Source organism: Tamandua tetradactyla, chromosome 18 (genome assembly GCF_023851605.1).
Source record: "Tamandua tetradactyla isolate mTamTet1 chromosome 18, mTamTet1.pri, whole genome shotgun sequence".
NCBI classification, from domain to species: domain Eukaryota; kingdom Metazoa; phylum Chordata; class Mammalia; order Pilosa; family Myrmecophagidae; genus Tamandua; species Tamandua tetradactyla.
The window spans coordinates 2036449-2051170 of record NC_135344.1 but is presented as its reverse complement, the minus strand read 5'-3'; the positions used below and the strand labels follow the sequence as shown (position 1 = coordinate 2051170).

The 14722-nt window shown below is 57.2% G+C and overlaps 1 protein-coding gene across 1 annotated transcript in view; it reads right to left on the bottom strand.

The window, feature by feature from the left end:
* Positions 1-14407, bottom strand: part of PARD6G (par-6 family cell polarity regulator gamma) — a 91019-nt gene extending 76612 nt beyond the window's left edge. The window contains exon 1 of the mRNA XM_077135162.1: positions 14203-14407. Within this exon, the coding sequence (XP_076991277.1) occupies positions 14203-14274 (72 nt within the window). The 5' untranslated portion in view covers positions 14275-14407. The remainder of the gene's footprint in view (positions 1-14202) is intronic.
* Positions 14408-14722: the final 315 nt, after the last annotated feature.

Genomic DNA, 14722 nt, shown 5'->3' with positions numbered 1-14722 from the left:
TTTGAAAAATACATTTAAAATGTAATTTATATGGCGATAATACCACAAAGGAAGGGGCTGGGAACAGAGCTCTATGAGAGCAAAGTTTTTGTGTATTATTGACATCAAGCTAGTTTTAATCTAAATTACATTGTGTTAAATTAAGACGTTAATTCTAATCACTAGGGCAGTTCCTAAAAACAGACAACAAATAAGAGTTAACCTCAAAGACGAACTTTTAAAAAACAACAGCCCGTTGAAGGCTGAGTGGCAGCTGTGCTCGGTAACATGGAGTCCCTGGGGGCGGCTGGAAGGTGCTAGGTGGAGCTCTGTTTTTGCTTCATGCAGACAGGAAGCCCAGGGGCTGGGGGCAGGCCAGCTTCACAGGACGAGGCCTCAGGCACCGGAGGCGCAGGACATGGCTTCAGACCAGCCCAGCCGGTGGGGCCAGCTCTTCCAGCTGTCACAGGTGAGGTGCACAGAGGGCAGCACTCTCAACAGGTAGAACCTGCCCTCCACGCCTGAACCCACCCAGGAAGCCGCAGTGCTCTTCGCCAGCTCAGAAACTAAAAATACGAATGATATTGCAGGAGTCACAGGACTCTGACAATATAAGCCCATTTTCATCATCCACCGTCTATCCCCCAAATATGACCCCAAGGTTAATTCATAACCTTTAACATTATTTCACAGTTTAAAAAATATTTATAATGTAAAATTTTCTTTTTCATGACACTTAAGGGAGTCTGTCTAAACACTGCCATGCATTTAAATTACTCCTTCTTTGTAGCAATATATTTAATTCAAAGCATGAATGGCTCTAGAAAAGATCAATCCTCTCAGAGAGGTTGAGATCTTGCACCCCCCACCCCCGCCCCACCCCCAGAAACAGAGCTGTCTAAACGTGGCTGAAGAAAGTGTCCTTCTTCCAGGTCAGACGATGGGTCCTGGTCCCATCTCCAGCCCCTGCCACTCCACCCACTCAGCAGTTCGCCCGGCAAGAATGTACAGCTCCGGCTCAATGCCAGCCCAAAGGACGCAGGCACCGTCCCGAGTCCACACACCCCCACTCCCCCAGCTAAAGAGGGCACTGGGGAAAGCCCCTATCTGTGGTCCTTTGCAAAGGGCTTGGGGGGAAGGGCAGCCCCCCATAGCTCTACTCAGGACCTGAGCCCACTGCAGTGGGCCTCCAAGTCGCGTTTTTAACAGCTACTTCCAGGCAGGAGATGCACACAGATTATTTTAATTTCCAGGGCCACGGGGAAGAGGTATATCATCCTCTGTACAGAGGTGGGAAAGTAAAACTCAGAGAAGCGGAATAGCTTGTTCTTGGTCACACCCTCCACCATCCCGTCCCCACTCCAGCTGGCCGCGCCATTTTCCAAAAAGGGGGAATCAACTGACAGGCAAAGGTTTCCAACTCTGACCACGGTTCTCTGTCATTTCCGCAAATTACTCTGCTGTTTCTAAAAAGCTTCCATCCTCTAATGCACATGAATTGAGGCAGTCGGAAGTGGTCAGAAAAGCTGGCCCCACACTATGAACATATCCACTCTGGGAAAATCCAGCAGAAGTTTGTGAATGCCACTCTAGATGGAAAAAAAATAACCAGAGAGAAAGCTGAGTCCATGTCATCTGGCATGACCCTGAGGGGGGCTGAGCTGGATGGCCTGGCCTGGCCTGGCCCGGCCCTAGCCGCAGATCTGCACGGTGTCCACCACACAGAAAGGTCACTGTCAGTGTGTGAGGACATTCCGCAGGACTTTCCAAAATGCATAGTTATTTTTTGTTGTTTTTATTAGGATCACACTATCACTGCTTGGCATGTTTTCTTTATGGTTTAAGGAGGTCTATGACCACGCAGCTGACATTCACAAGCTGTTCGCCGAAAAGTCTTTCCTTTGCAGCTTCCCAGCCCCCAGCCCCCACAGGCCATGGTTTCCCTGCGCCCTTCAAAGGTATTCCATGCCTATGGAAGCACATGCATGGGGCGGCACGGGGGCTCACCTGTGCCCCACATGCCCCTGGTCGGCACCTTGCTTTGCTCACAGTCACAGTTCTGTGGGGGGAGGCACCTGCGCACAGCAGGCATCCCAGCGCTGAGGAAGGCTGCCTCGAGCCTTCGGAGCTGCTCCTCCAGTTTCGGGAAGGCTGCCTTGAGCCTTCGGAGCTGCTCCTCCAGTTTGGGGCTGGGGCACCAAAGGCCAGCTGGCCGCCCCGAGCCCCATGTGAGGTCAGCTGGGAGGCCAGGCCAGTCCCGAGCTGCTCATGCCAGCACAGGCCTGGCACACAGCAGGCACTCAGCTGAATGGGGGGGCTAAAGCTGAATGGGTGTTTTAAAATGCACCCATTTTAAAACAAAACCACAGACTTTTAATTAAATCGACATCAACGGACAAGGTCACAAACAGGAACACGGGACAAGATATGAGAATAAAGCTGCGAGATGGACCTGGGTTCCCCTGGGAAAATGCACCCCATCGACCCTGTGCTTACCGATGAGACGTGCTGGCGCCAGCTTTAGCCTCGGCCTCGGCCTGTGGGGAGCAGCTGGCCAGGTGGCCCCGGCCCTCTGCCTTCTGGTAGGCGAGTGCACCCTAGAGCCCCCGCTGCTGCCCCCTGCACCCCCTCCTGCCCTTGAGCAGAGCGACCCTGAAAGGGCAGAGGGCAGAGGCTGGGGTACCACCCGTGGCAGGGCCCGGGCTCCTCATCTGGTGGGTCGAGCCTGGAACGGGCTCCTCCAGCTGTACTTCACAGCCGCGGATGGGAGCGCAGCCGCACGGGCATCAGGAAACAGCACCGCGTGCAGGGTGTGGGGCCCACTCCACCGCCCAGGGCACGTCCAGTGGCCTCTCGCCAGCTTCTAGTCTCAACCCTGTGGCACCCAAGGAAACCACCCAAAAACCAGCTGCTTACGTCAAGTGGCCGTCCTCGCGGGGAAGACAGACAGACAGACAGCAGAGACAACAAACAAGAAAGCTAGACACCACGTCAGAAGGCGGTGAGTGCGATGGGACGGGGCGCAGTACTGACAGGGGCCGTGGTGGGCTCTGGATGAGGCCCATAGACCCAGTGACCTGCAGTGCCCCCCCGAGCCCAGGCCCTGGGAGGGAAGCGCCGGCAGCTCCTGGTCGCAGCCTCACGCTGCCCTTCCGCCCCACAGAACAGACCTCCACTGGCCGAGGGATGAGGCCGACCTTCCATGCTGTCCATGCCTTGCAGTCCCTGCACGTCCACCCCATGCCCTGTGGTGGGATGGCAGTGGCGCAGGAGCCCTCGCCCCTCCCTGAAGTCCCGTCCCTGCAGCAGGGGGTGCCGGCGCTGTCCCTGTGCAGACTGAGGAGGGGCCAGACCGGACATGGCCAAGGGGCCTAGACGGGGCCTGCCTGGCCTGAAGGGCCCCCCATGAGCTCCATCCTCCCAGAAGGGATGGGCACAGCACAGTAACAGAACGGGGCCTGGGGTCAGTCTGCCAGGCTGAACCCCAACTCCTGCCCCTGTCACCCTCTCAGGACCCTGGAACCCACATGCACTAAAGCCTCACATGAAGCAAAGGGTCTCTGCTGCTGCAGCAGCTTCCACCCTAATCCCGCTGCAGAAAGACAAAATAATACAATACTTTACTTCCAGAAGTGGCCAGCCTCCGGGCACATGGGCATCAGCATTCCCTGTCTGCTGCCCACCAGCGCTGTCACCTGCGCTGCAGCCAGGCCTGTGAAGACCTCTGTCCTGCAGGCCGGCTCCTCCGGCTGGTGGACAGTAGCACCTGTTTATCTTGGATGAACAATACTCGCAAGGGGTTTGCTGGGTGGCTGTGTGCCCAACACACACTCAGGCGCGCACCGCCAGAGCAGGCAGACTTTAGAGCATGGTGCACACAGCTAAATCTGCCTGGCTCGGTGCACAAGGGCCAGCCAGGTCCCTGCCAGGGGCTTCGATGCAGCTCCTCCGGCCACAGCACACGACCAGCTCCCTGCCACCTCCAGCCGGCGCCTCGAGAGCTGCTGGAGTTTGAGGAGCTGCCGAGAGGTTCCGTAAGTGTTCATGCCACAACAGTCGAATGGACACGTGACGTGGGCCCGAGCTGGTGCTGAGCAAAAGGAACACAGAGCCCGCGTGCACAGGGGCCACACACAAAACACCACCACAAACCGAGGAACACAGAAGGAGCCGTACCAGCCCTAAGGGGAACTGCGTGCAGGAGGAAAAGATGCTTTTCAGGATAGTTTATTCAACTGCTCGGGCCCGTTTCCTTCCGTCAGGCAGGAATGGGGTGCACTCCTCGCTGGCTGGACTCACCCACGCAGGGAAGCCAGCGGGCAGGTCCCCTGAGCTCCTACCCGAGCAGCCGAGGCCGGAGAGGCTCACCCAGCAGCACTCGGCTCAGAGCTCAGACCTTTGACCTGCGATCAGAAGCTGCCAGCAAACCATCACGGATTCCTATGTTTGCAAATCCAAAACAGGCGCCTTCTGTGTGTGGGCTCAGGACAGGGCGCAGCAGGCAGGTGGCTCGGCATTTCCCTTTGGGGCAGCAGCACTCCCCGGGCCCTGCATGGAGCCGGGACCCCTCAGCCTTGGCCTCCCACTGCTGATAGGTGCCTGTTCTCCAGGGCCTCCTCCAAACAAACAGACCTCAGATCCCACCACAATGGACGCGCCACGCTGCTGAGCAGGGCTGGCGAAGGCTGCAGTGGGTGGAGTCACGCAGGGGCCTGGCACCTGCACACAGGGATGCACTCTGGCCCTGCACAGTGGTGGGAGTGCAGCTGGGCCTGGGCTATTGGGTGGGCAGCCCTGGGTGCCTGGGGCAGGTCATACATTTATATTACCAAGGAGGTGGAACTGGGCGTGGGGTAGGACGGGGTGCAGGGGCTGCTGCTGGCCGGGCTTGGTTGTCAGGCTGATCCATCTCTGGACCCCAGGCCCTTGTTTCTGCCACCCTACAAGAAGTAACAAGGACCAAGACCTTGGCCCATGGAGGTGCCCCAGAGGAGCTGCTGAGAGCTCACTGACCTGATGAGAAAGCCTTGAGTGCATCAGAGGGAGCGGGCGTTGAAACAGGTCGGCCCACTCCTCAAGGGCCATGGAGCTCCCCCACAGTCTGGACAGGGGCTCTATCATGCATGGCCCTGGAGGCACTGGCTGGTGGGCAGAAGTGGGTTTTGTGTGTGGCGGGGGCAGTGGGGTCAGGCAGGGGCAAGAAGGCCATAGCTTGGGCCCTGACGGGACTTCAGCCTCCCACCACAGCGACACCTGCTCTCTCTCCACGATGCCCCCACATCCCCCACAGCTCCTGAGGCTGGAGCAACCCCCACGAGGGCACCGAGGCCCTGAAAGGGAATTCTGCCTCCACACAATGGGCCCCTATACAGCCTAGCTTTCCACAAGCCATGGGGCAGGAGGGCCATGAGTGTGATGGGGAGGCCCAGAGAGCAGGTGTGCGTGGAGGGGGCAGAAAACAGGTGTGCATGAGGGTGGGGAACAGGTGTGCATGGTGGAGGAGGCCCAGAAAGCAGGTGTGCATGGGGGGATGGAGAGCAGGTGTGCATGGGGGGCAGAGAGAGCAGGTGTGCATGGGGGGGGTCCAGAAAGCAGGTGTACATGAAGGGCGGAGAACAGGTGTGTGTGGTGGGGGAGGCCCAGAGAGCAGGTGTGCCTGGTGGGGGATGGAGAACAGGGGGCGGGAGGGGGGTGTTTGTCCAGAGAGCAGGTATGCGTGGGGAGGGCAGAGAGCAGGTGTGCATTGGGGGGGCTCCCTGAGCAGCAGTGGTAGGCCGGATGGCCGGGCACTGAGGGGGGATGTACCGCTGAAGGACTCTCCACAGCCCAGCACACATGAGCTGCCTATCTCCCCTCCACACACGAAACTCAGGCACTTCTTAAAAAGATTTTCTCCTCTTTCATTTTACACCAATAACCTTTGGCACAGAGAAAATCAGAGGGCGAGTCGTCACTGAGACCTCTCATCTTCTTCCCAGCTTCTCCCACGAGAAGCTGCTCTCGACTAAAGGAAAGACGAGAAATGCACAAAAAGCAGCAGTGTGAAACAGAATTAAATGAAGAACTATGAAAGTGCCTCCCTAGAACACACCAGAACAGGACCTGAGATCCTGCAAAATTGAGAACCATTTCCATAGAGACAGATGGTCGATTACAGATTTCCTATGAGCTGATAAGAAGGCCTGGGCCATGGATGCTGGTGGGTCAAGCGTACACATGAAAACGCTGAAAATGGGAATTTTTGTATATGTTTCTACAATAGACATTTTTTAAAAAAACAATCACCTTGCTTATTCATTAATCAACAAATACCTAATGAGCTGCAGTTCAAGATGGTCACCTAGCAGAGCAACGAGTAGCCACCACCCACATGCCGCAAACCCCGGGGCCTCACAGGCTGCGCAATGCCGAGGGCGACGAGCATGCTGGGCTGAGCACTGACCTGCAGAAAGGTGAGCTGGCCAAGTCACCCATACTCGGGCTCTATGCGCTTTCGTCGCGTAACATGGCAGCATCACAAATCACTGAAGGCCATAGTCACCTGTCAAAACTGCGCGTACCTCCCTGCTCCCACAGAGGGCTGGCACCCGGACCGCCCAGCGGCTGTGCATATCATGACCAAGCGAGAAACCCTACTGAGACCCATGGGCCGGGCACTCTGCAGTTTTCCCTTCCACATCAGGGGCTGGGGGCATGGCACACGGCCATCGGGAAAATCCGCAAGAAATTCTTGGCCCTCCCTTTGTACCAGAGAAGTCTGAACTTTTTTCTTTTTCTTTTATGGGTTTTAGGGTGCCTTATTGTAAAGTTTGGGCTGAGTATTTGGTCACAGCCTATATGGGGTCAATATTAAGCAAAAACACTGCATGGAAAGGAGGCTGAATGAGAGATGCTGTGTTAGTGGCATCTAGACGCCTCAGTGCTGTGAGCATGGAAATTCTTGGGGTTCCAGGGCACCTTGTCCAGAAGCAGGGGCCCCTCAAAGGGCAATTCCCTGCTGGCAAGGTGTCTCCTCACCTCCGGCACAGAATACAGTGGAGCCAGCCAAGGAGAAGTGGGGACCGTCCACGCTCTGTCACTGAGCATGCCGAGAATGGCCAGGGCTGCCTTCAGGGGACCCCACGACCTGGGACAGAGAAGCAGGGCTCCACTATCTCTTGCAGCTTTGAAACCTGGGACCCGCTTCTCTTCTCGGCTGAATGAATGTCCTCTGGGGACTTTTTCCCCACAGAGGGCAGTTCTGTCAGCATTGAATGTCCGTCTGGTTTGTAGTTTCTCTTCAATCAGCTTCTTCAGGGTTTCAGCAAACTCTGTAACTGCCTCTCCTGTTACCTTTACGTTCGTAGGCTGAATCTCTTTGTAACCAGTCTTTGCTGCCTGAAAAGCCATTGGGGCAGACTCCTCACATTTATTTCCCTTCAGGGAATCATATAAGGACTTAGCCTTTTCTCGTATGATGCCAGAGCCTACCAGAATGACTTTTTAATAACAATCCAGCACCCAAAGGAAGGCTGCACTTTCTATAGAGAAGAGATATGGATTTTGTAGTTTATGTAAATGCTTTGCAGTTGGTGTAGCTGCAGCCACAGCTTGGCAGATTTCTTTCTCTTCTAACTTTTTTGTGTCATCTGCAGCTTCCACAAAACTCCCCCCAAATTCCTATTTAATTTCTTGTACCAACCCATGATATATTAAAACTGATGAGGAAGTGATAACTTGTACACCCATGTAGTGGATGTGCGCCTTTGGGGACAGAGCCCTGAGGTCAGAGGGTGAGTCTAGGCCTGAAGCCATGGGAGGATGGGTGGGGGGCACTGGGAGGACGGAGAGAGGGGGCCGCACACAGGACAGCGGCCTTAGGCTCAGGGCACACTGACACAGTGGAAGCATCAGGCGGATTATAAAATTAACATCCTTTGATTTTCAGTTTCTTTACTCTGCTTGGCTCCTCTTCCTCCCTCCCAGCCCCTCCCTCTGCAGCCCCCACCCCAAGTAACACTGGCATGCCTGTCCACCCTCAGAGCTTGTCACATTCCCCCAAAGCTGCTGCAACCTCTGCGGTGTCCAGCTGATGGTTTCTGAACCGGTGTTGGCAGGAGAACCCTGCTGCCCCCTCTGAATTTGTCTGAGCTGCATTTATTGGGCGCCCGCTGCATGCAAGGCTCTGCCCTCCACACTTCAAGTGAGAAAGTACACCTGCGAACACAACTGGACCCTTGTGGCTCTTCTATGCTGCCCTCTCCGCACCCTGAACCCCTAGGGCAACTCGGTGGAGTTGCGGGACAGTCCCAACCTTGCCTGGAGAAGCCACTAACTCGCTCACATCCAGGCCGAACAAGCGAGCCTCTGCTGGGGCCAGAGGAAAGGGCAGCTCCGTGGCAGCCTGTGCAGACCAGGTGCTGGGCTGGCCCCAGTGACCCTCTGGTCTCAGAAGACATGAAGCTGTGGACTTGCTGCATCTTTGCTCTCAGGGCAAAGAACTCTCCTCCACCCGGTCCGGGCAAAACCTGACCCTTGGCTGGACCGGGCCTGCACTGGTGAGGTTTAAGGTTGGGGTGCCTCCAGCACTGAGCCTGGCACCCAGGAATCACTGGGGCCATGGACAAGCCACAGAATGCATGGATGGAATGAGACTCTTTTGGAGAGGACTTCCCTCCAGACCATGCAGCAGGGTCAGCCTTCAGCGAGGCCCACTCGCGGCCCCTTCTGGGTGCCAGCCCCCACCTCCCACTGCCTTTCAAGCCCAGACCCACGCAGAACTCTCACTGTAGGCGCTGATCCACCTGCTGGGTTCCCAGTCGCGGATTCTGGCTTGTCCCCCACCAGCAGCCACTGGGAACTAGAGGGAAAGAGGGAAAGATCTGCAAGGTCCGAACCCCTGCTCCCAGCTTCATGACCTTGGCCGGGCTAATAAAGCTCCCTGTGACTCAGTTTCTATGTTTTGAATAGTGAGGGTAATAACAGAACCCATCTCATAGGTGTGTCAGGGATTAATTAACCATTGTTTCTAATTGCAGTGTATTTAGAACACAGGCATTTGGGGGAGGAGGCACATAGATATCAAGTGATAGTTCAGAAGACGACCCCACACAGGGAATTCAGCCTACACAGCAGCAGCCTGGGCACTGTCCCCCTACCCTCCCCATGCCCAGAGGAGGCTGCAAGGGTGTATTGGGGAGAAGCTGAGGGGCCAAGGCCAGGTCCACCAAACTGCAGAAACTTGCTGAGGAAGTGGGGCCCCGCAGAGATGTACCAGGATTAACAGGCAGCTGAAAAGAGGGCAGCCTCCAGCCCCTCCCCGCCTGCCCTCCACGGTAAAGGCCACAGGCCTCTCCCTTGCTCTGGTCCCACTCGTGACTCACAAATATGAGAAATTTCTGGGACCTTGAGTGATTGCATCTTCCAATCCCAAATGCTTGCACCCTCCCTCCAAAGAGTTAAAATTGGATCCATCTGAAATGATATGAGCCTAGAAGTGGTGCTGCACCCTGGCTGGCCAGAGGGGCCACTGGGAAGGCCAGCAGGTGCTCGGCAGGTCTGGGGGGCACTCAAGCCAGCAGCCCAAACTGATCTGCCCTCAGGTCCGTATAAGGGTCTCCTTCAGAAGCAACCACCAACCTGAGTCATGAAACCTGTTTAGATGCAGACATGTCAGACGGAATAAGACCAGGATCTCAAAGGGTGTGGCCAGCACACAGGTGAGTCAAACCATGTCCAGGCAGCTCCCAACGGGCCCACAGAGCACCCCTCTCCCCTCCCCAGGGCAGGACCTGCCCAGCCTTGCCCACCTGCGGTGGTGATGCAGGGGAGTCCACACAGCCCGAGCAGGGGGTCTGCACTGCCGCCAGCAGCTCAGCGGGAGATAAGCACTTGGGGACTAGGACGAGCCTGCTCGGCCGCCCCTGGCAGGCCCTCCAGGGACAGCAGCAGCTTCATCCAGCTCCCTTGAGACCCACCCTCAGCAAGCAGGGACAAGCAGCGCCCACGTATCAATTTAAGTAAAGATACAAATAACCAATAAATATGGAAAACTTTAATTCACTAGTAAGGCAAGCAATTCAGATGAGAACTATGGTATACCATTTTGCTTATCCAATTGGCAAATAAGAAAATATCCAGTGCTGGAGGGAGGGAGGGAGAGAAAAGGAAGCAGAGTATACAAATTGGTAGAAGAGACTTTCTAGAAGAAAATTTAATAAGAAAATGTATCCAAAGCCTTAAAATCTGCATACTTTTTCACCCAGTAGGTTTATTTTTAGGAAACTGTCCTGAAGAAAGTGTTCTCAACAAAAATATTAAAACAACAGAGATGTTATCTACAGCACTGTTAAATACAACGAAAGAAAAAACGATATTGATTAATTATAGTTTAGACATATGATGGAATACTATGCAACCATTTTTTAAAATGCTTTTTAGAACTACAAGTGACCTGAACAAAACACTCGTGATACAAGTGAAGTTGGAGCACGAGCCTGTATAAATGCTGCAAAAGATCAGAAGGGCGCACAGCAGCATTTTGGGGCGCTCATCCCCACTGGGCTGTGCTTCCAAGTCTCCTAGAGGCACAAGTATTTGTTTGGAATGCAAAACAGCCCCCGATATTATTTAAACAAAGAAGAAAAAGCAGGATGAAACCCTTCGATGCAGCTACTCTCCCCAATGGAGCAGTCATGGCAAACCCTGTGATGCGAGCCGGCACAGTGAAAGGGGCAACTGAGGCAAGGGCCGTGGGAGGGAGGGAGGGGTGCGCCCTACAGGGATGTCGTTGCAGAGAGGGGCTGTGTGGAGGGCAGGTCCCTAGGGAAGGCCTTGCGGTGGGCGGGGGCACTGAGCCAGGGCCCTACAGGCCAAAGGGCACATGACGTCAGCCCACAGGAAGAAGGGATCAGGGTCCGTGGCAAGGGGCCTCACCCCAGCCGGGTGATAACTGCGTTCGTTTCCATTCTTCAAGCGTGTGCAGAGGCCGGACCCTAACGCAGGTAATGGCGCCATGTGGATCTCTACGTTCTGACTCCAGCTGTGAGCAATGCTGGTTCCTGCCCCCGACTCCCACCCCAAGGGGTCTCCCCAGCTCACCTTTGCCTGAAACACCCTCCCCTCCTCCAGGTCTTAGGGGAAGAGAGGCAAAAGTCAAAGGTAACTGGAGAATGTGGCCCAATTTCCAGAACTAAGGGACCAAAGGTACAAACTGTTGGCTTGGGGAGGCATAGATGAATTAAGGCAGAAATGTCTGGGGGAGTGCAGGGCTCAGGTGATGTGGGAGCACTCTCCCACAACACACCTCTGGATCCCATCCAAGGCACTGGGAACTGACCAGCTGGGGCAGACAACGAATGCCAAATCTCCTGAGAGCCTCAGAGGCAGTTTTCAGACCCCAAACCCCCAAACCCCCAAACACACACGACACTGCCTCTCAGAGCCTCAGCCCCACAACTGCAAGGCACTGTGCAGTTTTCAAAGTACTTGCCACATCCATCACCTCGACTGGTCCTCCAAACTACTCTGAGAGGTAAGCAGGTCAGTAATTGTGTACATTTTACAGAGGAAATAACTGAGCCTTAAAAGTGCAGTGACTTCCCTGAAAGCTCAGAAAGGTGGCAGGAGCTGGCTGGATGCCTCCATGGCCACTGTCTGCCCAGCACACAATGCTGCAGCCTTATGGGGTTGCATTTGTGTTGGGCAAAAGCATCGTTTTCACAAAGTGTTTCCTCTTCAAGTTGGCCAAAAGCAGCTGGAGTAAAAAACAGGCTCCCCACGAAGACAGACTCCAAAAGCCTACAGGAAAGAAGGCCCAGTGCCACGGCTGTCCTGTCCCCAGCTAGGTGTCCTGTCCCCAGCTAGGTGAGATGCCACAAACCACCTTTGTATGTGTGTGTTTAATTCCTCTTCAAAAAAATAATAGTAATAATAATTTCAAACATTCTCTCACGGTAAGAAAACCTAACTACAAAGAACGTCCGTGGCGGGTGTTACAGAGGGAGCCCTCTGAGCAACATCAGTTCAAGGCCCCAACAGCCGGGGGCCAGCGCACACCAGCTGGTCAGCAACCCAAACCTGGCTCTCTCCATCCCCCAACGAAGACACAGGGCAGCCTGGGGCAGGGGCCAGTGCTGGGGTGGGGAGGCCACAAGATCCACTGCCCCGGGGATGGACAAGCGCCTGCCTCTTACTTCGTGGGCGCAAAGACAGTGGCTTTCAGCCAGACACTGGAGGCCAGTCTGGCGCCGAGTCCAGGACCCCCGGGGCAGGCCTGCTGACCCGAGGGCCCCAGACCTATCCCATTACCTCGGAGCCTCCGATTCCGCAGAAATGTGCAGTCTAATCATGCAAACCACACACTGTTATGGCCCTGGTGAAAGGTGGCCATGCGTGCAAGTATGGAGTTTGAAATTTTAACTTTACTCTATTTACACCTAAAATTAAACAACCTCCTTAAAGGGTAGCAGAGGGTCCTCGTGACAGATCTGTCATAGGTCTGGTGGCCCCACTTTCACGAGAGAATGGTCTGGCACCAAACATGCACACAGGGCACGTTAGACTGGGGGCATCTGCATGACTCAGAAGATTGTACCAATGTCATGTCCTGGATGTGAAACTGCCACAGCCATACAGGCCGCTACCTGGGGGGAAGCAGGTGAAGGGTGCCGGGATCTGTTGGTATTAATCCTCACCAAGTGCTCATGAACCTACATTTATCTTAAAACAAAATGTTACCATTTCTGGCTTCGTGACCCTCCTGTGGGACAATGCAGCCCTAGAAAGTCACATTCCAACTGAGCTAAAGAAACCCAGCAATTATTTTAAAGCTCCCACTCATGCTTGTGGTTTCCTTCCCCTTACATAACCCGAAATGTGCATATTTGATTGAGGGGGCGCTCCTGGTCAAGAGGGGGGATGGGAGGATGTGTGGCCAGTGTTAGAGAAGCAGGCTGGTGTGTGTGTGTGTGGGGGGGGAGATTGTAGCGACCTTCTTATTAGAAAACAGGGTTTTCAGAAAAAAGTTTGTCCCCCAAGACAAGAAAGGAAGGCTGCACCTCTCTACAGGGGGCAGGGGACAGTCCTGCTGTTGCTAGAGCCTGGCTCTGGACGGATGGATGCCCTGGAAACCCTGGGATTTCAGGGGCAGTCCCTGCAGGGGGGCTGCTCCATTGGCCTCCAGGGTGCCACACACACTTCCCCAGAGAAGGCACCCTGGGCACACCCCACCCCATACCCGAGGTGTCCCGGGACTTGGGGGGCGCAGTCCACCCTCCCACCACACTTGGCCGCTCAACCTTGCTTCAGGAAGAACGAAAGGGGAGGGAGGGCTGCTTTGCTCTGGTGCAAGCCGAGGGCCCTCCTCGGATCCCCGAGAACTGCAGCCCGGCCCGCGGGGTCCACACAAGCAAAAAAGCGTCTGCAGAGAGGAGCCGCCCCCGCACAGGGCAGATTCGACACATCGCATCAGCCAATTACCCAGACACACACCCGGCGACCCGCAAGTCCGGGCACGCGCGGGCAGGGCGCAGGCGGCGGGAGGGGCTGCCGGTGGGGCCCGCGCCCGAGGGGTCTGGCCTGGGGAAGGGGCCTGGGCCGGGAGACCCGGGGGGTGAGGTGGGGGGACAGCCACAGTCTAGGGTCTAGGCGGGGGTCTAGGGGACTCACCAGGAGGGGTGGCTCGGGGAGCCCTCCGGGGACTGCGCGTCTAGTCCGGGAGCTCGGGGAGCCGGCGGCTGCCTCTTCCCCCGCGAACGAGGCTCCTCCGCAACCGGGAGGAGGCGGCGCGGCCCTTACCCCGGCCCGGCCGCAGAGGCCCCTCCGCCCTGGATTCCGCGCCGCCCCGGGTCCCCGGCTCGCCCCGGAAACGCCGTCCCCCCTTCCAACGCGTGGCGCGCCCCGGGTCGCCCCTCGGCTCGCTTAACAAAAGAGCCGCTTCAGCCGAGCGGGTCCGGAGCCCGCACAGAAGGTTCCCGCCGCTCACCCGGCCCCCGCGCGAACCCCCGGGGGCCGCGGGCTTTGTGTGGGCGCCCGGCGGGTAGCCGTGGGCTCCCTGCCCGGCCCGCGGACCCCGGCGCAGCCTCGCGCTCAGAGAAGGACGGCGCCGAGGTCCCACGAGCCGCAAAGTTGTCGCCGGCTCCCCGCGCCTCCCGCTTGGATCGCAGCCCCTCGGGGGGGGGGGTGCCCCATTCATTCAGGGAGAAGGGAGAGCGCCGGGGCGCGGGCGCGGGGCGCCGGGTCTACCTTGCTCTTCACTTCCACCGCGCTGCAGCCCGACAGCCGCAGGGTCTGAGACTTGTGGAAACTCCGGTTCATGGTTCCGGCCCGAGTCAGCCCCGACCTCGCCCTCTCTCCACAGGGGCTAAGCAGGGCTTCGAGGGGCGGCGTGCCCCCACGCTCGCAGTCTGCCCAGGGCCCCGGGTCCCCGCTGCCGGCGCGCCCCGCGGGCTCCGTGTGCGGCCGGGGCCGAGCGCGGCTGCCGCGCGCCTCGGGGACTCCAGGGCCGCGCGCGGGAGGGGCGGAGAGACGGAGGGGCGGGGGCCGCCGGCGCGCACCGCCCTACCTCCCCGCCGCCCCCGAAGCCCGCCCCCCGCGCCCCGCCCCCCGCCCCGCCTTCCCTGCCACTGAGGCGTCCTGCAGCCGGCAGGGGCGCCCGGGGTCCGCGGGCCCGGGGCGCGGGGTAGGGGCGTCGCCCGCCCGGCGCTTCCCGGCTCGAACGTCCCACACGCGTACTCGGACCCGGGTCCGTCCATGCCGTGGTTCT